Raw genomic sequence first — 24,118 nt, 5'->3', positions numbered from 1 at the left:
CACTATTTGTCGGCGCAGAATTAGGGGGATTGGTGATCCTCTTCCCATCTTTACTTCTGAGAGCCACTGCCACTCCAAGATGCTCTTTTTATACCCAGTCATGTTAATGACCTATTGCCAATTGACCTAATGAGTTGCAATTTGGTCCTCCAGCTGTTCCTTTTTTGTACCTTTAACTTTTCCAGCCTCTTATTGCCCCTGTCCCAACTTTTTTGAGATGTGTTGCTGTCATGAAATTTCAAATGAGCCAATATTTGGCATGAAATTTCAAAATGTCTCACTTTCAACATTTGATATGTTGTCTATGTTCTATTGTGAATACAATATCAGTTTTTGAGATTTGTAAATTATTGCATTCTGTTTTTATTTACAATTTGTACTTTTTCCCAACTTTTTTGGAATCGGGGTTGTATTACTAACTTAAAGGAGATATGCAGAACCTTTATTTTTAATTATGTTTCTGAGTGGATAGTATCGCCATCCTTGACTCTTGTATGCTGCATAAATGGGAATAAAAATATATATTTTTGAGAGTTAAAATCGACTGCAAAGTTGGCATTCGAGCTGCCCCGCTGAGCCAGCCAGCCCTGAGTGGGTGACGTCACAGCATTAACCGGTAACAGCTATAGACCAAAGTCATATAAATAAAAATTTATGGTGAAAGTAAGAAATAGCGTTACCGACTTGCTCAACTAAGACTGATTTGACTTCATTGATTGTGGGTTGAGTCTCATTAAAACAGGATGGGTGTTACAACTTATGCAACAGACATGTACATGCATGCATTTTCACTGATAAAACGTAAAAGGCTCATTAAATAATCAGATGAACTGAGACAATCACATTCTGAAGCAAATTAAATAACCTTATACCGGTAACTTAAACACACAATACAGGTTACCTGTATTAATCTAAATGCAGGTAAACAACATGTTGTTTTTGTTGTTTTGTATCCAAATGAGAGTGGGAGCTTACCCGTCTGTGTTCTCGCTTCTTGAAGGCCGACCTTTTGACCGATTGTTTTGAAACAATCTGACTTTCAGTTGTTCGTTCAGTTCTCTGTTCAATCGCTTCTTCCACGTAAGGGCGAGATATTGCTGTGGAGGCGAGCATATCCAGTGGAAAAATCAGACGACTGGTTCACTCATTCTCCATTTTCTCCATACTGAGTACTCCGCCATTACTGCTCGGCCCAGGCAATTACTAAGACCCGGCACGGGACGTCACCGGTTTTAGCAAGAACTACGGGGAGGTCACTGCCCGAGCGATAATATGTCACGTCCCGTTCCGTCCCGGGTTTTACCAACAACCCTCGGCTCACACTCCGGGAGAACTGGTGCAACTGAACTTACTTTCCTTTTTAAAATAAATAAATAAAATCAATAAATACTTTCCTTTTCTTGTAGTTTCTTTTCCTTTAATTGTTGGTACTGCACCCTCTTTCAATACGGGCTTATAGCCAACGCTCCTCAACAGATCCGAGGTCTCGTACGAGTCTTCAGTAAAATGTGCAGGGCAGAGGAGAGACCACTTCGTAAGCGCCCAATGTGCCCGTGAACTTCTCGCAAAACGCATCCAAATCTTTGCAGTTTGAACCTTCTTGGGCCATGAATGCAACATAAATCCACCTTCTGTCGTGTTGCTGCACTCGCCAGCAACACATCTATGTGGCACGGCGATAAATTAGCTCAAAATGGAGGATCGGAGTTGCAGTCAGCTCTGTGTCTTTGTATAGCGGAAATGGCGATGAGACTGATATCCTTCCTGCAGTGACATCACAGATGTCAAGGTCATTCACTCAGAGCGCTACCTATATGAATCATTTTAATCGTAAAAACTACTATATTAGATTTATTGTTAATGCTCAGAACTATTCCTGTGCCATTCTTAAGGTCTCAAGGCATTTATAAACCAAAAGTGAGGCTATGGTTCTGAGTATCTCTTTTAAACAGTTTCAGCTAGAGTTAATTAATACAGATGCATCTAGGAAAGACATTTATCACATGGACATGAACTAGGAATTCGCTGGCATTGATGTGACTAATGTTACCTATTCATCATACCAGTATGGAATGTTCCAGAAGTGCAGTATGAGTTATTATTATTATTATTATTATTATTATACATCCAGGACACTTTTTTTTTCTTTTGATGGAATAAAAACATATGTTCTATTCCCTTCTAGCGGGTTTCATTCATTTGGTTTGATAGCATGCAATTTTGTTAGCATATCGCTTATCCTACATGTATTGCATCACGCTACCTAATGGAGAATGAGCGTTGAATATGGTTTACGACCTTGCATGGTTGTCAAGACAGCATGACGTCACACATAAAACTTCCGTGCTAGCGAGCGACTGTGACAAGTTGTGAACAGACATGGCTACCAGGTTTGCTTCGTTAAATATGGAAGATTTCCAGAGAATTTTGAAAGAGAAAGATACCTGAACACAATGTGTATTTATAATAATAATAATAATAATAAAAATAATAAAAATAATAATAATATTGGCTAGCTTTTTTGCGTGGTATATCAGATATATTCCATTCAGCTAGCATGATATTGAATGAGTCAAAGACTCGTTCAATATCATGCTAGCTGAATGGAATATATCTGATATACCACGAAAAAAAGCCAGCCAATATTATTTAAATATGTCATTATTTGGGACATGGCTATTCCGAGCACACTGTAAACTAACTCGCCTACTTATAAAATCCATCCTAATGTTATTACTAATGCTCACTGACGAGCAAATGGCTTTTGCACAAATTTCAATAGCTGGCTCGCTGGCTGGATGTCATTAATACTGAAATAATACAGCTAGCAAAGTGGCTATACGGCTAGGCACGATTAAAATAGCCTTTTCCTATAAAGCCTCTCGATGTTTCAAACATTTTTAAATATAAATGGCTTTAGAAATTGTTTGTATTAGTGCATGTGTCTAGAGAAGTGAAAGTAAGTAGGTATATAATGGTAAATCCTGTGGTGAAATTAGCTGGCTGGCTATAGCCACTCTCTTCCAGCCAAAGCTGTCAATCACATCATAGCCAAGTGTAGCCACACCTTCTTACAATATAGTAAAATAATGTTTTAAAAACTCATTTCTGGGGGTGGGGGGGGGAGAAGAAACTTTTATTTGTCACATGCACACTTCAAGCACAGTGAAATTCATCCTCTGCATTTAACCCATCTGAAGCAGAGAACACACGCGCGCACACACCCAGAGCAGTGGGCAGCCACACTACAGCGCCCGGGGAGCAGTCAGGGGTCAGGTACCTTGCTCAAGGGCACTTCAGCCCAAGGCCTCCCTATGTTAACCTCACCGCATGTCTTTGGACTGTGGGGGAAACCGGCGCACCTGGAGGAAACCCACGCAGACACGAGGAGAACATGCAAACTCCACACAGAAAGGCCCTCGCCGGCCACGGGGCTCGAACCCGGACCTTCTTGCTGTGGGGCAACTGTGCTAACCACTACACAACCGTGCCACCAAAGAGTACATATGTCAGGATAGGAAAAATTAATAAGACAGTTTAGGTGAGGGGCGGCACGGTGGTGTAGTGGTTAGCGCTGTCGCCTCACAGCAAGAAGGTCCGGGTTCAAGCCCCGTGGCCGGCGAGGGCCTTTCTGTGTGGAGTTTGCATGTTCTCCCCGTGTCTGCGTGGGTTTCCTCCGGGTGCTCCGGTTTCCCCCACAGTCCAAAGACATGCAGGTTAGGTTAACTGGTGACTCTAAATTGACCGTAGGTGTGAATGTGAGTGTGAATGGTTGTCTGTGTCTATGTGTCAGCCCTGTGATGACCTGGCGACTTGTCCAGGGTGTACCCCGCCTTTCGCCCGTAGTCAGCTGGGATAGGCTCCAGCTTGCCTGCGACCCTGTAGAACAGGATAAAGCGGCTAGAGATAATGAGATGAGAGATGAGTTTAGGTGAGAAAAGTGACAAGGAAAATAGGCTCTTTTGTCACTGAAATACATGGGGATGGGCGGGGCTAAAAATCATACCGCTGCCAGCCTGCAGGGGCGCTAGAGCTGTGGTGACGTCACTGGCCATGTTTTCTACAGTCCATGGTTTATATACATGTAGTTGTATTAATAAGGGTTCCTGATGTTTTCTTTCTTTCTTTCTTGTTTTTTTTTATTTTGTTATTTTTAACTTTTTTTTAAATTATAAAAAAAATCCTAAAAATAATTTTCTTTTTTTTTTCTTTTTTTCTCCATTTCTATTTTACTTTTTATTCTTTCTCATTTTTCACGTTTACTTTATTCTTTCTTCCTTTCTTTTTCATTTTTTATTTTTATTTTTTGCTTTTTGTTTGTCCTTAAATTATTGTTTTCTTTAAATATCATATTTTACTTTATTATTTCTTTTTTCATTTTTCATTTTCTGATATTTACTTTTTCTTTCTTTCTGTTTTTATTTCTTGTTATTTTTTACTTTTTTAATTATTCATAAATTCATAAAAATAATACATTAATTATTATTTTTTCTTTTTTCTCCTTTTCTACTTTACTTTTTATTCTTTCTCATTTTTCATGTTTACTTTATTCTTTCTTCCTTTCTTTTTCTTTTTTTTGCATTTTGTTTGTTATTAATTTATTGTTTTCTTGAAATATTGTATTTTACTTTATTTCTTTTTTTAATTTTTTGTTTTCTTATATTTACTTTTTCTTTCTTTCTTTCTTTCTTTCTTTCTTGTTTTTTATTTCTTGGTTTTTTTTTACTTTTTTAATTATTCATAAATTCATAAAAATAATACATTAATTCATTTTTTTTCTCCTTTTCTATTTTACTTTTTATTCTTTCTCATTTTTACTTTATTCTTTCTTCCTTTTTCTTTTTTTGGCTTTTTGTTTGTGTTATTAATTTATTGTTTTCTTGAAATATTGCATTTTACTTTATTTCTTTTCTTCTTTCATTTTTTGTTGTTTTCTTATATTTACTTCTTTCTTCCTTTATTCTTTCCCTTTTTTCATTCATTTTTATTTTTTTTCTTTTAACTTTCTATTTCATGTCATTCTTTTTCTATTTTTTTATTCTTTTTATTTTTACTTTTTTTTGTCTTCCATCCATCCATCCATCCATCCATCCATCCATCCATCCATCCATCCGTCCGTCCTTCCTTCCTTCCTTCCATCCACAGTGACCTTCAGCCTTCTTTGGACAGAGTGCGAAGTGCCAGTACAACCTGTTTGAGGCCTGAGAGCAGTTTCCGTTCCCCTGACAGAGAAAGGTATAAAGAAATAAAAGAAAACAACAACAACCTCAAAAATTAAAACCGTGATCTCTCTCTCTCTCTCTCTCTCTCTCACTCACACACACACACACACACACACACACACACTACTGTGAGAGTGTTCCGGAAGTAATAGCGCCTTTACTGAAATAATTGGCAGTCCATAAATTGTCATTGTTGTTTATTATTATTGATTTCTGTCTTGTATATCTTTATCGTGAGCACATTCTGCAAAGTAATTGTGTAAGATGTGCGTAATTAATTGTAAGATGATTGTAAGCCTCTGTTCTATTTCCTGTTTGAACATTATGTTCTGCATCTTGCTAATAGATATTTCTATCTGCTCCAATGTGATTCACTTTCACCATCCGATCGTTTCTGGAACATTCCCTTCTCTCATCACTCGTTCAACCATTTTGTATACAGTGTGCAGTTTGATGCTAATTTGAAAATACTACAAAAACAACCAAGACACCATTTGTCCTCAGGCCAAAATGAGACACCAGACACACAGCTCCATTTTATCTCCATTTGATCTTTCCATTCAGCTGCTTTCTCATGCCTCATCTTTTCTTTTGTTTTTTTGCTCATTTATCACCTGCCGTGCTCAGGCTGTCAGGCAGTTTGGACAAGCCTGTGTGCACAAAAACGAACAAGAAATCCATTGACAATGACAGGTGAGATCAAAGCACCAAGCATCATTTCACTTATTTCATTCATCTGTCTTTTCACACCTCTGTTTTTCACTTTCTGTCGCTTCTCTTTCATCGATTAGAGGTGTGGCAGTATAATGTGATGAGGAAATCTAAAAACAGTTGCACTGCTCATGTCGAAAACAGCATTTTTGTTTTGTCTTGATGCACTAGATTTCGTGCGATCTCCATCAAAGTCTATTTTTTTTAAATTGCTGTTTGCTTCAATTAATAATTTAACTGTTGCACAGCCTCTAAAAATTTCACCTTATAAGACACCAAAAACTGGAATAATGTATTCTTCATATCCATATCCATTATTTTTCATATCTTATCACAATACTTTAATACACACTAATCTCTTTTTCTCTTCTGTCTCATTCTTCCATTCAAACTATTAATCCGTTCATTACGGGTCAAATTCAGAGCTGACAGTTTAAGTTCGCGTATTACATCAACGATCATGCTAAGACAGTTCGCAGTGTTCAGATTCAGCTTATGCGGGTGCTTAAGTTGATTTTCTGGGCAACCGATTCAGATTATTAAAGTGACCTGTATGTAGTTTATGCCTCTGGTGTTGACTTTGATGTTTAAAAAAAATGGGGGATAGAAAATACGGACTGCCAAATAATAATATGGGCTTCACTCACATTTATTGGCTGCCAGTCTGTGAAATAGTACTTGATATACTGTAGTACGTCACTGTAGGTGCAACAACTGCTTAATGTTTTGTACAAACAGCATTAGGACAAAAATTATTGATTTATTTTCATTCCATATTTAATTTGCATGCACAAAATTGAGATATAAAACTAAGTTTCTGAAATTGTGTGCATATGATGTATGTTTTTAACTAATTTGTTGAAAAATGTGCAGATGGTTGGTTAATTTTCCACTTTTCTCAAAACAATATGGACCCACAGTTTAATAGCGAAGCTGACCAAGCAGTCATGCGCTACAATTAAAGCTAGACGGCCTTTTGATTTCATGAAATCGGTGAAATTTAGTTCGGTCTGAAATTTGGTCATTGTGATAGATCTTTATTTCTGTAATATATCACAAAATATCAGGCCATTCTGTAGCTGGGAAGTTATTTAATTTGAGGGGATTCCCAAGCAAATAATGTGCATGAAATCGCTCAGTTCACGTAGTCAAACAGACAGAGGAAGTCCGTGTGTGTGTATGCGCAGGTTTACCTTTGACCGTGCGCTGACAGTTCCATCATTCTGTTGCTAAACGAACAGCTGATCACACCGAGGTGCTCGCTGAGCGCCGATATTTATTAGTTTGGTCCTGCGTTTCCTTTCCTTCGTATATAACATAACGTCTTTTCTTCTCACTTTCCATTACTGTAGTCGGTCTTTCACGTTTCATTCGCACACTCACATCCTTCATTTCCCTTTCCTGTTTCAAATGCGCAAACAAGGAAAGCCCACCATCTGACGCATGACATAGTATCTTGTATTGCGCCATGGTGAAGCAGGAAAAAATAGCTGAGAATTTAGGGCCACATGGCCCTAAATTCATTAATTGTTCTATTTTTTTTTTAACTAATAAAATTGGAAGTCTGTGATTCAAATTCAGTAGCTTTTGGTCCACTAAACAAAAATAATCAGGTGTCAGGGAAAATTCTTTTTATGACCTACACCTGACAAATCTGAAAGGCAGTCTAACTTTAATGTGCCGTATAAAGTTTGGTCTTTGGTAAAAGTACTATCTCAAATTATGATGCAGTCTACAGGGATGATTCATACAATTAATTCATCTTGAATGTCATTCTTAAATTCAAGGTCAGACTCGCACACCATGGAAGTCGACTCTGAATCTGGCCCGATTTTAATTTAATCTTTTAACGCCTTGCTTGTGTTTTTGCTGTCTCACACTTGTTTTTATTCTCTGGTTCTTTTCTCTGTACCACATCCTTCCTGTCATTTCATTCCTGCATTCAGGATCCAGCCCACCTCTATCCTGCGGGGCAGCAGGTGGAGGAGAGATGGCCCAATCCGGCCTTTTGGGCACTCCAGCCAGGACAGGTGCATTCTGGTTCATCCAAAATCCAAAATCTACCTTTAAACTCTGTTTCTCAATCTGGAACTCCTGCCCTACGACAACGTTCATTGTTGGTGCAGTGTGCAACAAAGTTTGTGCTGTTTTAACTAAATAATTCCCACTTGTTTATTGAGTGCAAACACACACTTTGTTACATGGTGCCCAACATGGTGTGGAATGTTGCTGTAGCTTTAATGAAACATGGATGAAGCCCATATTTATTAAACTCAGACACAATTCCTATAGAATCAGGCTGGTTTGATGGTAATTGTGTATTAGGTTATAAAGCCAATGGTCTTTCTTCTTCCATCGTGTTTCTTGTATTTCCTGTTTCTGTCTCGCTCTCTGTATTTGAGTTTCCATCCATCTGCATTTGTACAAATTTGAAATCTGCACATTAGAAAGCACTGCTGTAAATCAGCAGAAAGTCATGAAGGAAAAACCAGGATGAATACTGCGAATAAAATTTGAACACTTGGCTCATAAACAACACAACACAGTACGATGATGATGATGATATGATGGAGAAGTGTTAGCTCAGTGGTTAAGGCTTTGGGCTGTTGATCAGCAGGTCATTGTTCTACCAACACCACCAAACTGACACTGTTGGGTGTTTAAACAAGACCTTCAGCTGCTCAGTTTGTATCCTCTTTCAACTGTAAGTCAAGTCTGTTTATTTGTACAGCGCTTTTAACAACAGACATTGTCACAAAGTAGATTTATAGAAAAATAAAGACTTCAAACATACAAACTAATTTTATTCCTAATACATTTATTTATCCCAATTTGGGGATAACAAACTGTATGTTTGAACTAAACAATGACACAGCCAGTGTGTTCCAGTGTCTCTGTTTTATGTATGGACATGTAGCATCAACCTCTCTCTCTCTCTCTTTCTCACCCAGAGCACATCTGCATGGTGGACATAACTCCCCTACAGAGTCTCCCTTATCAGTGCGCAGGGGTAGACAGCTCCCACAACTCCCTGCTAAGAGCAGCAGTATCGAGCAAGGTAGAGTCAGTCTATCTATCTATCTATCTATCTATCTATCTATCTATCTATCTATCTATCTATCTATCTATCTATCTATCTATCTATCTACCTACCTACCTACCTACCTATCTATCGTTGCAGTCAGAAGTTTATGTACCGTAAACGGACATGAGCATCATGGTAGACATGATTCTTCTGGCAATACTGGGCCTTCAGTGATTTATTTAACTGTTCTTTTAATGGGGCAGAATCACTGTACAGACTTTATCTTTAGTAGGAAAATAAGCAAGAACTTGGTTCTCTTAAGTTTTCATTTATTTTGAGTTTTCTGAAATCAGCACAGGGTCACTCAGAGTATTTATTCGGTGGGGCTGAAAGTTCCAAAATGTCTTAAAATTTATCAAGGCCGAGGCCTATTAACTTCCTGTTAGTGATGAGGATTAACTGCTGCTGGTCGCATCTGTGTACCAACATCAGAGGGGTTTGTTTTAGGAATCGCAACATTATCATGACATTGAGGCCCATGTATGTAAACTTCTGACCACAACTCTATCTATCTATCTATCTATCTATCTATCTATCTATCTATCTATCTATCTATCTATCTATCTATCTATCTATCTATCTGTCTGTCCATCTATCTGTCTGTCTGTCTATCTGTCTGTCTGTCTATCTGTCTCTCTATGTATCTGTCCATCTATCTGTCTCTCTGCCTGTCTATCTGTTTGTCTGCCTGTTTATCTATCTATCTATCTATCTATCTATCTATCTATCTATCTATCTATCTATCTATCTGTCTGTCTGTCTGTCTGTCTGTCTGTCTGTCTGTCTGTCTGTCTGTCTGTCTGTCATCTATCTGTCTGTCTGTCTATCTGTCCATCTATCTGTCCATCTATCTGTCTGTGTCTGTCTGTCTATCTGTCTCTCTATCTATCTGCCTGTCTATCTGTTTGTCTATCTCTCTCTGTCTATCAATCTGCCTGTTTATCTGTCTGTCTGTTTCTCTGTCTGCCTGTCTATCTGTCTGTCTGTCTGTCTGTCTGTCTGTCTGTCTGTCTGTCTGTCTCTCCCTCTGTTTATCTGTCTGTCTCTCCCTCTGTTTATCTGTCTGTCTCTCTGTCTATCTCTCTGTCTATCTGTCTGTCTCTCTGTCTATCTATCTGTCTGTCTGTCTCTATCCATCTGTCTGTCTGTCTCTCTCTATCTATCTATCTATCTATCTATCTATCTATCTATCTATCTATCTATCTATCTATTGTTTTCAGCTCTGGCAGTAGAAGAGCGAGCTCGGCAGGTGAGTCAGATGCGGGTTCCATCGTATCGGCCAGGTTCGTCTGCCAGCTCTGCCCACGAACAAGACATGGATCTGAAGAACAAGAGAGATGTGAGCCAGTTTTACACACACACACACACACACACACACACACACACACACACACACAGCTTTGCACTAATACAAATACTGTAGAAGAGTCCAACAGAACACTGTGGACTGTGACATCTCTCGAGTACTTCACAGCCCTTAATTTCTAAAAAAACAAAACAAAAAAAACAGCAATTATTCATCACTTATATTTGAATATAAATTGTATTTGATTAAAAATGTATGTCGTTGCTGATATGGTGAAACTTTCTGTAAGGAGGTGTTTATTTAACATTGATATAGCTTTGGAAGAGCCAGAGGTAATGCTGTAACTTAACAGGAATAACAGGAATTTATTTCACCAGTGTTCTACAGCATGAAGTGTAACAATAAATGGATGAAAGTACTATATGAGGTGTCGTACTTTAAAGGTATACTCTGTAGGATCTAGTGGCATCTAGTGGTGAGATTGAAGATTGCAACCAACTCGAATTGAACGCCCCTCCCTTAACCCCTCTCTTTCCAAGCATGTATTAGAACATACGGTGGCTATCAGGTGCCCGTCGCGCAATCACCTCCAAGTACTTACATTCATGCGCTTTTGCTTTTTTTGTGCTAAATAACAAATATGATCCTCCATTTTTCGAAATTCAGGTTCTTAAACTTGTTAGCAGGCACCAACAAACACACATTCCGCTTCTTTCTTCTTCTTTGTCTTCCTTCTGGTGCTGTCTTCTGGATCCATGCTGCCACTTGTAAAAACGTGAAGCATGAAAGGAGATTTGTCCGTTCTGGGCTACTGTAGAAACATACTGGTGTAGCATGATGGGTTCTGGGGAAGAGAACCTGCTCTGTATGTAAATATAAAAGGCTCATTCGAAGATTAAAAAACAACGTTTCATAGTTACATGTAATTATACGCGAATGAAAATATACTTGGGAATGCCATTTTCCATTTCTGCTAATAGATAAATCTCCCAAAATCTTAGAGAGTGCACCTTTAATACTAAAAATAATATATGTACATCTGTTGTTGTAATCAAATTTGGGGTGGTAAATGTAATATTGGGGCGGCACGGTGGTGTAGTGGTTAGCACTGTCGCCTCACAGCAAGAAGGTCCTGGGTTCGAGCCCCGGGGCCGGCAAGGGCCTTTCTGTGTGGAGTTTGCATGTTCTCCTCGTGTCCGCGTGGGTTTCCTCCGGGTGCTCCGGTTTCCCCCACAGTCCAAAGACATGCAGGTTAGGTTAACTGGTGACTCTAAATTGACCGTAGGTGTGAATGTGAGTGTGAATGGTTGTCTGTGTCTATGTGTCAGCCCTGTGATGACCTGGCGACTTGTCCAGGGTGTACCCCGCCTTTCGCCTGTAGTCAGCTGGGATAGGCTCCAGCTTGCCTGCGACCCTGTAGAAGGATAAAGCGGCTAGAGATAATGAGATGAGATGAATGTAATATTGTTGATGATTTAACTGTAACAGCACACCGCGTTGTGTTTTATTCTTTATATACAGTAACAACTAAAAAACTGACATTATTTGTGTATAGGTCTAATTATATTTATACAACCCCGATTCCAAAAAAGTTGGGACAAAGTACAAATTGTAAATAAAAATGGAATGCAATAATTTACAAATCTCAAAAACTGATATTGTATTCACAATAGAACAGAGACAACATATCAAATGTCGAAAGTGAGACATTTTGAAATTTCATGCCAAATATTGGCTCATTTGAAATTTCATGACAGCAACACATTTCAAAAAAGTTGGGACAGGGGCAATAAGAGGCTGGAAAAGTTAAAGGTACGACAAAAAAAGACCTAAGACAGTTGAGCAACTAGAATCCTACATTAGACAAGAATGGGTTAAGATTCCTATCCCTAAACTTGAGCAACTTGTCTCCTCAGTCCCCAGACGTTTACAGACTGTTGTAAAGAGAAAAGGGGATGTCTCACAGTGGGAAACATGGCCTTGTCCCAACTTTTTTGAGATGTGTTGTTGTCATGAAATTTAAAATCACCTAATTTTTCTCTTTAAATGATACATTTTCTCACTTTAAACATATGTCATCTATGTTCTATTCTGAATAAAATATGGAATTTTGAAACTTCCACATCATTGCATTCCGTTTTTATTTACAATTTGTACTTTGTCCCAACTTTTTTGGAATCGGGGTTGTATTTACCACATTTATCAGACACCCTTATCTAGAAGCACTCCATCCAAAAACACATCTAGTCAAGAACTTAAAGTACCAAGACAAGGTTTTTCTAAATAAATAATTTAACCAGTGCTATTTCAAATGCGTGCTGTCATACCTTTGCATGTTACCCTGCTGTTACCCATTTCGAATATACAACCCCGATTCCAAAAAAGTTGGGACAAAGTACAAATTGTAAATAAAAACGGAATGCAATAATTTACAAATCTCAAAAACTGATATTGTATTCACAATAGAACATAGACAACATATCAAATGTCGAAAGTGAGACATTTTGAAATTTCATGCCAAATATTGGCTCCTTTGAAATTTCATGACAGCAACACATCTCAAAAAAGTTGGGACGGGGCAATAAGAGGCTGGAAAAGTTAAAGGTACAAAAAAGGAACAGCTGGAGGACCAAATTGCAACTCATTAGGTCAATTGGCAATAAGTCATTAACATGATTGGGTATAAAAAGAGCATCTTGGAGTGGCAGCGGCTCTCAGAAGTAAAGATGGGAAGAGGATCACGAATCCCCCTAATTCTGTGCCGACAAATAGTGGAGCAATATCAGAAAGGAGTTCGACAGTGTAAAATTGCAAAGAGTTTGAACATATCATCATCTACAGTGCATAATATCATCAAAAGATTCAGAGAATCTGGAAGAATCTCTGTGCGTAAGGGTCAAGGCCGGAAAACTATACTGGGTGCCCGTGATCTTCGGGCCCTTAGACGGCACTGCATCACATACAGGCATGCTTCTGTATTGGAAATCACAAAATGGGCTCAGGAATATTTCCAGACAACATTATCTGTGAACACAATTCACCGTGCCATCCGCCGTTGCCAGCTAAAACTCTATAGTTCAAAGAAGAAGCCATATCTAAACACGATCCAGAAGCGCAGACGTCTTCTCTGGGCCAAGGCTCATTTAAAATGGACTGTGGCAAAGTGGAAAACTGTTCTGTGGTCAGACGAATCAAAATTTGAAGTTCTTTATGGAAATCAGGAACGCAGTGTCATTCGGACTAAAGAGGAGAAGGACGACCCAAGTTGTTATTGGCGCTCAGTTCAGAAGCCTGTATCTCTGATGATATGGGGTTGCATTAGTGCATGTGGCATGGACAGCTTACACATCTGGAAAGACACCATCAATGCTGAAAGGTATATCCAGGTTCTAGAGCAACATATGCTCCCATCCAGATAACGTCTCTTTCAGGGAAGACCTTGCATTTTCCAACATGACAATGCCAAACCACATACTGCATCAATTACAGCATCATGGCTGTGTAGAAGAAGGGTCCGGGTACTGAACTGGCCAGCCTGCAGTCCAGATCTTTCACCCATAGAAAACATTTGGCGCATCATAAAATGGAAGATACGACAAAAAAGACCTAAGACAGTTGAGCAACTAGAATCCTACATTAGACAAGAATGGGTTAACATTCCTATCCCTAAACTTGAGCAACTTGTCTCCTCAGTCCCCAGACATTTACAGACTGTTGTAAAGAGAAAAGGGGATGTCTCACAGTGGGAAACATGGCCTTGTCCCAACTTTTTTGAGATGTGTTGTTGTCATGAAATTTAAAATCACCTAATTTTTCTCTTTAAATGATACATTTTCTCACTTTAAACATTTGATATGTCATCTATGTTCTATTCTGAATAAAATATGGAATTTTGAAACTTCCACATCACTGCATTCCGTTTTTATTTACAATTTGTACTTTGTCCCAACTTTTTTGGAATCGGGGTTGTAAAACTAAAACCAAACTTAATGATTGCATGGAGTTACATTGTGAAGGTAGAAGAGTGTGAAGAAGTGCTTTTAAATGTCTTTAATATAAATACACAGGGGATTATAGAAAATTGTGCGCTGATTGGTCAAGAAATTCGGTCTATTTCTCGATAATCACCTTGAGTGACTCAAATGGCGGCCAATCACTTCATTGCTGTCAATGAGGAAGAATTACAGGTTATGAAAGAAAATGCTGTTCCTAAAAGCACTAAAGATGCTACGAAGTTTGGTCGAAAACTATTCAAAGGTAAGGTGGAATTCATTGTGATTTATTTTATCCATTTCAAAACAAAGTATTTTATGTGACTCGGCGTAGATAAGTGACACGAGTCTGCGCGGCAATGTTATTACATTTACATGCCGCTTTTGAAAATTGAAATAAATGATTTTTTAAAATAATCATCTGTGTATTTATACTAAAACAATTATCCGTCTCAGGCTCAGTGAATATCAATGATTATTCTATCCACATGCACTGGATATGAGCAATCGAGCGCTCTGATTGGCTACTCTACTACTCAGATATCAGCTCATATACCGTGAGTAGAGAAAAACAAAATGGCCAAGCATGTTGCTGAACCAACCGAGGATGAAATAAAAACTCTCTTCAAAAACAAAATACAAAAAAAGCAACAAAATATGGAATAAAAGTATTTGATGTTAAGAATGTATCTTTTTTATTTTTCAAGAATTATTTTGATAGCATTTTTCACCAATTGCTCCAGTCATTTCGCTGGTTTGTTTACATTCTAAGCAGAAATGATTTTGTCGGACATTTTGTATAAAGTTTTTGTTTATCGAATTTGCAAAAAATAAAAATGATCTGTTTTGCAAAATCCAGTGAATGTGGATAGAATAAAACAGTTATTCCACTCAATCTCGTCGTACATGAGCTGATAGCCGACGATTTCATGGAATAACTGTTAAATAATAACCTCAACTTTGTCTCAATTATTATTCACTGATATTCACTTCACCTTCGGTGAATAATTGTTAACTGAAATGGACATATGGATTGAAAAGAGATCATGTTATATATTTCATTTTGGACATTAATTAATCGCATACGACATCCGGAATCTTTTCTCATAGCATCTCACTTAAGAGCCACAAACATGTTGATTTTTGAGTAGATGGTATATTTAAGTTTAATATACTACAAATGTTCATATCAACCCAGTATAGGTACTTCAGTGCGAGTTGGCCTAGTGGTTAAAGTGTCTGCCTCTCAATTGGAAGAGCCTGAGTTCTACTGGTGGTTGGGTCATACCAAAGACCATCATAAAAATGGTACCTTCTGCCATTTGGTGAGGCATGACGCAATACAGATGTGAGTAGGGAGTCAAACTCTCACGGTTATCAGAGGACCAGCCCCCCACTGTAACCCTAGCTATGTGATAGGCGAAAGGCTGAAGGCTATAGAAACGGAGATCGGTGCCGCCCAATGCACCTGAAAGAAAATATCTTGCAAATAAACAAGCTGAGCTAAAAGTTGGTCTTCATGTCTGTCCTTTATTTAAAAAAAAGCTGCATTTTGAATTTGTTTTTAACGATATAACCACTAAAGTGATGAAAATAGACGGGACTATTTTTTTTTTTGTCAGGGAGGCCGCCATAACTCCATCGTGCGTGATGTCATTTTCCATGAGCACAGTGGAGGTGTACAAGTGCATGCTGTATTAGTGTCAGCGGGGCGAAGTATTCTGTCAGGGATGGTTGGTGATGATCTTTATTATAAAGAACAGGCAAACAGTCCAAATCAGCAGGCGTATCTTGTGGACGATAAAACAGGCAAAAGGTCAAGCGAGGCACGAACAGAATATCATAGACAGAAGCAGGGTCAAAAATGACAAACAGGAATCAGAAAATCAGTCAGGAAACAAGGCTCGGTAATGTGTCATAACAACACAATACTTTGTAAAGTAAGCCTGCATTCTGAGTCCTTATTTAGGCGTGCTGATTGCACCTTAATCCCATGCAGATGTGTGTCATTCATGGCACACGTGAATCAGCTCGAGAGTCCTTCTGTTGTGACAACTAGACTATAATATTATGATATTATGGTCTGGCGTGACTTCTCAGTCAATTTGTTTGCATTTCTCCACAAAAATGATGGCAATACAGTATTAGAAAAGGAATCAAAATAAAGTAGTGGCTAGTTTATTGCCTGTTTATTTAAAAATATATTTACCTGCTTACCTTCCATCCATTTGATGCGTGGCATGATATGATGTCGTGCTGAATCCTACGTCATGCAGCGCCACACTCGTTTTCATCTCCTAATACATCCATGTATCTGGCTAATCCAGTATGGCCATGCCCGGGGAAACGACCCAACGGACTGATGTTACAACTTTAACATGATTTTAAGCTAAAGTCCACTGAATTTTTTTTCATCGAGAACATCTTGTATTAATGTATAATGATGACATTTCATAGCTCCGTAATTTGAACATTTCCTGGTTAATCACTTTAAGGGCCTGGTTAGTACTTCGGTGGGAGGCTACCTGGGAAGACCAGGTCCTGGCATGGGAAGAACTTCGGAAAGTCTGCACACCCCTTTCACCTTCTCCACATTTTATTATGTTACGACTTATTCTACAATAGATTGAGTTCTTTTTTTTGTCACAAACTTTTACACAAAATAACCCATAATGACAAAGTGAAAGCAGGTTTTTAGACATTTGTGCTAACTTATTAAAAATCAAAATGTAAAATATCATATGTACACAAGTGTGCACACCCTTTGATATGACACCCAAAAGTGAGCTGAGGTGCATTTTGTTTCCACTGATACTGCTTGAGATGTTTCTACAACTTAATTGGAGTCCACCTGTGGTAAATTCAATTGCTTGGACATGATTGGGGATTGCCAACGCCTGCCTACAGTATATAAGGTCCCACAGTTGACAGTGCATGTCAGAGCAAACTCCAAGCCACGGGGTCAAAGAAATTATTTGCAGACCTCAGAAACAGGATTGTGTCAAGGCATAAATCTGGAGAAGGGTACAGAAAAATTGCTGCAGCTTTACAGGTCCCAAAGAGCACAGTGGCCACCATCATTTGTAAATGGAAGAAGTTTGGAACCACCAAAAATCTTCCTAGACATGGCCACCCGGCCAAACTGAGCGATCGGGGGAGATGGGCCTTGGCCAGGGAGGTGAGCGGGAACCCAAGGGTCACTCTGACAGAGCTCCAGCGTATCCTTGTGGAGATGGGAGATCCTTTCAGAAGATCAACCATCCAGGCAGCACTCCACAAATCAGGCCTGTATGGTAGAGCGGCCAAACGGAAGCCACTCCTTAGTAAAAGGCACATGACAGCCTGCTTGGAGTTTGCCAAAAGACACCTAGAGGACTCTCAAACCATGAGAAACAAGATTCTCTGGTCCAATGAAACCAAAATTGAACTTTTTGGCCTGAATACCAAGTGTCACGTCTGGAGGAAACCAGGCACCGTTCATCACCTGGCTAATGCCATTCCTGCAGTGAAGCATGGCAGTGGCAGCATCATGATGTGGGGATGTTTTTCAGCAGCGGGAACAGGGCGATTAGTCCTGATAGATGGAAAGATGAATGCAGCTAAGTACACTGAGATCCTTGAAGAAAACCTGCCCCAGAGCGCTCTGGACCTCAGACTGGGGTGAAGGTTTACCTTCCAGCATGACAACGACCCGAAGCACACAGCCAGGAGAACAAAGGAGTGGCTTAGGAGAAAGTCTGTGAATGTCCTTGAGTGGCCCAGCCAGAGCCCAGACCTGAATCCAGTTGAACATCTGTGGAAGGAGCTGGAAATGGCTGTGTACCGATGCTCCCCATCCAACCTGACAGAGCTTGCAAGGATATGCCAAGAGGAATGGGCAAACATGTCCAGAAACAAGTGTGCCAAGCTCGTAGCTTCTTTCCCAAGACACCTTGAAGCTGTAATTTGCTGCCAAAAGTGCATCAACCAAGTATTAGGCTAAGGGTGTGTACAGATATGTAATCCCTAAATAACCTATTTTTGTCAGTAAAATAAAATTGCATATTTTCTGAAATCCTGCTTTCACTTTGTCATTATGGGCTATTTTGTGTAGAATTTTGTGACAAAAAATGAGCTCAAGCTATTGTAGAATAAGTCTGTAATGTAATAAAAGGTGGAGAAGGTGAAAGGGGTGTGCAGACTTTCCGGCTTGACTGTATTTAAAAATAAAGTAGCATTCGGTAACACTTGAATTGTTCGGAGCAGGCTGATGTTGTTGTTATTGTTGTTTGTAAATGTTTAGATGTATAAGAGGAGCTGTGATAACATGTCAGCGAGGTCATCGGACAGTGACGTAAGTGACGTGTCAGCCGTCTCGCGAGCCAGCAGTGCCTCTCGTCTCAGCAGCGCCAGCTACATGTCTGTCCAATCAGAGAGGCCACACGGACGGATCAGGTTGGAGAAACTCTACGTACATATGTCAAAAACATATATGCACGTATACAAACATGGATAACAGCCAATCAGATACATGCATACGATCAGGACATATCTTTTATTGTCTTCTCCTTTCCTGTCAGTAATCTCAGGCTCAAACTGTCAAGCTTTAAAATAATTTTTAAAATGTCTGCAGCTATAATCATGGCATCTATGTTTCCTCAAGACTCTTTGGTTTCATCTCATTCTTTATTTTTGCATAGCTTTGCATGTCTGCGTCCATTATGCATGCTGCTGTCTATCTCTTGTCTGTCTATCGTCTTCTTTTGCTATGCCGTCGGGGTTCAAAGGTCAAAATCATTGGAGAATTGCAAAGGGGAAGAGAAAAGGGAGAGGAGGATCTCATGGGGGGTGAGCGGGCCAGGGCAGAGGAGGAGTCTGGGGAAGAGGCGATTCTCAGAGGAACTGAGACGCCGGCGCCACACTGTGGCCGGAGATGTCAGGTAACTACAAGATGGACAGGAATCCAAGAAAACTGATCTGGGATCAGTCATCAGTAATCACTCTTTATAGTTATTTATACTTTAATAACACTCGACTGGTATCAGAGAATAGCAATCTATTGTTGTTATTATTATTATTATTATTATTATTATTATTATTATTATTATTTAGTACTGAATGAAGATGACATTTAGTCTAAAACTCTTCAATGTTCAAGAATTATAATTAGTATCACAATTTTTCTTAAGAACATCACCATCATAAGGCTGATCTCAGACCAGGTGATAATCTGAAACAGTGTTGAAAGTGTGTGCAAACAAGAACAAACTAAATTCTAGATTTTATGAATCCCTATGATGAGGAGAGACTATAAAAAAGACTCTCAGTCTCCAGAGAGTGGTCTGTATTATGTAGTTCAGAGCAGACAAAATGTACATACGGCCCCGCTGCTCAGGAAGCCAACTGGAGGCTCCTGAGACGCTTTCGGAGACTCGGAGGCTAAAAAGATTTCACAGACCAATGAAGGATTTTGCTGTTAATTCATTCCAGCCAGGCCAGACAACCCACATTATTCTATCCACATTCACTGGATATGAACAATCGCACGCTCTGATTGGCTGCTCTATTACTAGGCTATCGGCTCATAGACCATGAGTAGAGAAAAACAAAATGGCGGAGCGTGTTGCTGAACCAACCAAGGATGAAATAAAAACTCTACTCGAAAACAAAACCCAAAAAATACACAAAAAAGCATCAAAATATGGGATAAAAGTATCTGGTGGTAAAAACGTTTTTTTTTAAAAGAATTATTATTATTATTATTATTATTGCATTTTTCACAAATTGTTCCTGTCATTTCGCCTGTTTGTTTACATTCTTCATTTTTAAGCACTGAAATTTGTTGAATTTTTTTTTTAGACTGGTTCAAAAGCTCAAAGAAGTTTGAAAATTACAGAACTGAAATGTCCAAGGAAGAATTAAATAAACGTCTAAAGCTCTTCTATACCTCGGCACGACAGCAAGATGGCACTTTCTACAAAAACAAAACAAAAGTCAATTAGTTTGTAAAAAGTTTTTATTTACTGAATTTGCAAAAAATAAAAATGATGTTTCTCAAAATCCAGTGAATGTGGATCAAATAAAACATTTATTCCAATCAATCTCATCATACATGGCTTATCGCCGACTCAGTGCTACGCGCTTCGTCGGCGATCAGCTCATGTACGACTCGATTTCGGGGAATTACTGTTAAATATGACACAGATGAACGTGTTGTATTATGTCCCTTTTATACTTAAGTCATTCGTTCAAAACCTTTTAGCTGCATGAATGCCATACCGCTTCTTACTGAGAATTTTATAAAATGAAGGTCATCAGATATCAAGTTGCCCTCTCTGAATGCAGAATTTCAGGGTGTGTTTACTTATGTAAGTGCAGTACTGGTCAAAAGTTTGGACACACCTACTACTCATTCATAGGCTTTTTTGTATTTTTTATTTTTGACATTCTAGAACAATACTGAAGATATCAAAACTATGAAATAACATCTGGAACATATATATGTTATTTACCAGCTGGGAGGTCCGTATCGTGAAATACCGTGACCGAGGTCTTGAAAGTACTGAGCGAGGCCCTCTGGGCCGAGGTTAGTATTTAAGGCCAAGGTCACAGTATTTCACCATATGGACCGACCTTAAGCTGGTAAATAATATATTTATTTTTTTCTTTACCAAATTCTAACAGAAAACGAGAGCGCCCGAAAGGGAAAACCGAGGCGAGCCGCCATTTTGAATCCTCATTCATGGCTGTAATGCAAATGGCTTCCTCCTCGGTATACAAGTGCACTTCCATGGCAGGAAAAAAACTACATTTTGCCGCCTATGTAGTCCCCTATTTATACAAAATTGAGTCATTCAGGATTCAGCCATGTTTTTGCTCGGCGTTAGCAACAGTTACAGGTTTTTAGCTTTCTCCTGAAATGTTTTATTTTATTTCTTCTTCCTCAGGGTAGTAAAACTCACTTTCACTGTGAAGACTGTGGTTAGCGCTGTCACCTCACAGCAAGAAGGTCCGGGTTCGAGCCCCGTGGCTGGTGAGGGCCTTTCTGTGTGGAGTTTGCATGTTCTCCCCGTGTCCGCGTGGGTTTCCTCTGGGTGCTCCGGTTTCCCCCACAGTCCAAAGACATGCAGGTTAGGTTAACTGGTGACTCTAAATTGACCGTAGGTGTGAATGTGAGTGTGAATGGTTGTCTGTGTCTATGTGTCAGCCCTGTGATGACCTGGCGACTTGTCCAGGGTGTACCCCGCCTTTCGCCCGTAGTCAGCTGGGATAGGCTCCAGCTTGCCTGTGACCCTGTAGAACAGGATAAAGCGGCTAGAGATAATGAAAATGAGGATTCAGCCATGTTTTTGCTCGCCGTTAGCTACAGTTAGAGGTTTTTAGCTTTCTCCTGAAATGTTTTCTTTTATTTATTCTTCCTCAGGGTAGTAAAACTCGCTTTTGCTGTGAAGACTGTTGTTATCACTATCCATGATGTAAAATTAATGCTATTATGCTGAGAAATGCTGGCAAAAATTTATAAGATTTTTGATAAAAATCTTATAAATAAATCTTATAAAAAGATAAATGTTGACAAAAATTGCCACTGTTTGTTGTTGTGAACGAGCGAGTTGCCAGAGATCCATAACTGGGGTCCGTACCGTAGGATACGGACACGCTCACCAGCCAATCAGAGCGCAGGATTTGATGGAAACCGGACTGCGAAAAAAATAAACGGAGTTATGTGGTAAACAAAAAAATGCAAAAAAAAAAAATTTAAATAAAAAAAATTGATATTTCTGATTCTCAAAGTATCCAGTGTTTACCTTGATAATGCTTTACACACTATTGGCATTATCTTAACCAGCTTCATGAGGTCGTCACCTGGAATGCTTTTCAATTAACACATGTGCCTCGTCAAAAGTTAATTAATGGACGAGTTTCTTGCTGCCTTAATGCGTTTGAGATCAAATAAGTAATAAAAATACAGTAAACAGCCCTATTCAACACCACAACTGTAGTAATATGGACTTATTGACTGAGTGGGCGGCCAGATGGGAAATTATTTGGCTCGAGGTCATGCTGTACAAACTGAGCACGGCGAGGTCCGTATAAATGACCAAGAGCAAAATATTTTTCCATCCAGCCCGACCTAAATCAGTCAATAAGCATTTTATCGTATGACCTTTTTAAACAAACATACATAGTGGAAAACAATGAACAACAGTGTGTGTGTGAAAAACGCTTGGACTTCAGGACTTCCCTGGACTTTTTAAAGTCTTCATCTTTCAGGATGTTTATCTTACTGTTGTTGTTGTTGTTGTCGTCAAGGTAGCGTTGAATACTTTGAAAAGGAAGACAAAGTGTCAAGTTCGTAGTCTCAATTTCCTTGATTCTTCGCTTGTATGTAGAAACAACATAGCAAGCTGTCTCGCTCCTGAGAGAGAATGACTTGTGTCTCTTTCTCCTTAACTTCAGCAAGAAATCTTTTCAAAACATTTGTCATACTTGTTTTTTTTTAACGGTGTTTTCTTGTTGTTGTCCTTGTATAAACAAGTGAATTTCTTCACTCGAAAGTACCTTTTTTTTCATTTCCTTCAACAATTTCAGCTTGTTCAATGAGGTCTGTGTCTGAAAAATCATCTGGATCATAAAATTCACGTTCACTGTGCTCAGTTGTGTCGCTCGTTTTTTAAAATAACAATTAGGAGCAAAATGAAAACGGCGGAAGCGATGGAAACAGGTCCAGGGCTGCATATTGCTTTTTCCAGACCGGATTCAAAAATCCATACCTGCCCAGTCATGTGACTTTTCCCAATGGTTTTATTAAGAGTGTGCGCCGGTCCGTACGGGTCATATGATAATCCATATTATGTCAAGAACCAACTCAGCTAAGCAAAGAAAAACGTTTTCCAACTTTATTAAGTAGGCATATCAGGTGAAAATTCAAATTCAGTCCAAATTGCTTGAAACTACTCTCGTCGAATTCAGAATTGAATGCAGAACAACATACTTTTTATAGAATTAAAATGTGTACCGACAGGCGGCACGGTGGCGTAGTGGTTAGCGCTGTCGCCTCACAGCAAGAAGGTCCGGGTTCGAGCCCCGTGGCCGGCGAGGGCCTTTCTGTGTGGAGTTTGCGTGTTCTCCCCGTGTCTGCATGGGTTTCCTCCGAGTGCTCCGGTTTCCCCCACAGTCCAAAGACATGCAGGTTAGGTTAACTGGTGACTCTAAATTGACCGTAGGTGTGAATGTGAGTGTGAATGGTTGTCTGTGTCTATGTGTCAGCCCTGTGATGACCTGGTGACTTGTCCAGGGTGTACCCCGCCTTTCGCCCGTAGTCAGCTGGGATAGGCTCCAGCTTGCCTGCGACCCTGTAGAACAGGATAAAGCGGCTAGAGATAATGAGATGAGATGAAAATGTGTACCCGTTCTTGAGATATTACCAATCAAAGATTGTAAAAGTGGCTTAATTTTTAGAAAACTGCCGTAATATTCTGTACGAGGATCACATGGTCCAAAATGGGCCTCATTAACCAATGAGATCAAATGTTTTTTCTTAATCACTTTTCTGTTTTCCAAGATATTGACATGGAAATCGGCAGGCACATAGATGGTTGTATACTGAATAAAAGTTTGAAAAATTAGTAAAAACCAATCATGCAAATTACTATTTAATTTAGTATTAATTATGCTAATTAGGTAAAAAATGTTAAATCGGTACACTCTCTTCTTCAAAGTTTCACCAAATGGCTTTATTTGTGCAATATAAAGCTGATCTTAACTCTTTTATACATCACAAAGAAGGAGAAATCAATGTTAATTATAAAATACGCATAAATAA

At 39.1% G+C, this 24,118-nt stretch overlaps 1 protein-coding gene across 1 annotated transcript in view; it reads left to right on the top strand.

Moving 5' to 3' along the window:
- rims1b (regulating synaptic membrane exocytosis 1b) overlaps positions 1-24,118 on the top strand; it is a 177,072-nt gene that overhangs the window by 129,494 nt on the left and 23,460 nt on the right. Inside the window, exons 19-24 of the mRNA XM_060898963.1 lie at positions 5,146-5,235; positions 5,850-5,915; positions 7,880-7,963; positions 8,885-8,991; positions 10,239-10,357; positions 18,599-18,750. Coding sequence (XP_060754946.1) covers positions 5,146-5,235; positions 5,850-5,915; positions 7,880-7,963; positions 8,885-8,991; positions 10,239-10,357; positions 18,599-18,750 — 618 coding nt within the window. The remainder of the gene's footprint in view (positions 1-5,145; positions 5,236-5,849; positions 5,916-7,879; positions 7,964-8,884; positions 8,992-10,238; positions 10,358-18,598; positions 18,751-24,118) is intronic.

This window comes from Neoarius graeffei, chromosome 18 (genome assembly GCF_027579695.1).
Source record: "Neoarius graeffei isolate fNeoGra1 chromosome 18, fNeoGra1.pri, whole genome shotgun sequence".
NCBI lineage: Eukaryota > Metazoa > Chordata > Actinopteri > Siluriformes > Ariidae > Neoarius > Neoarius graeffei.
Note: the sequence above shows the minus strand (reverse complement) of the source record. Positions and strands in the feature narration are given on the sequence as shown.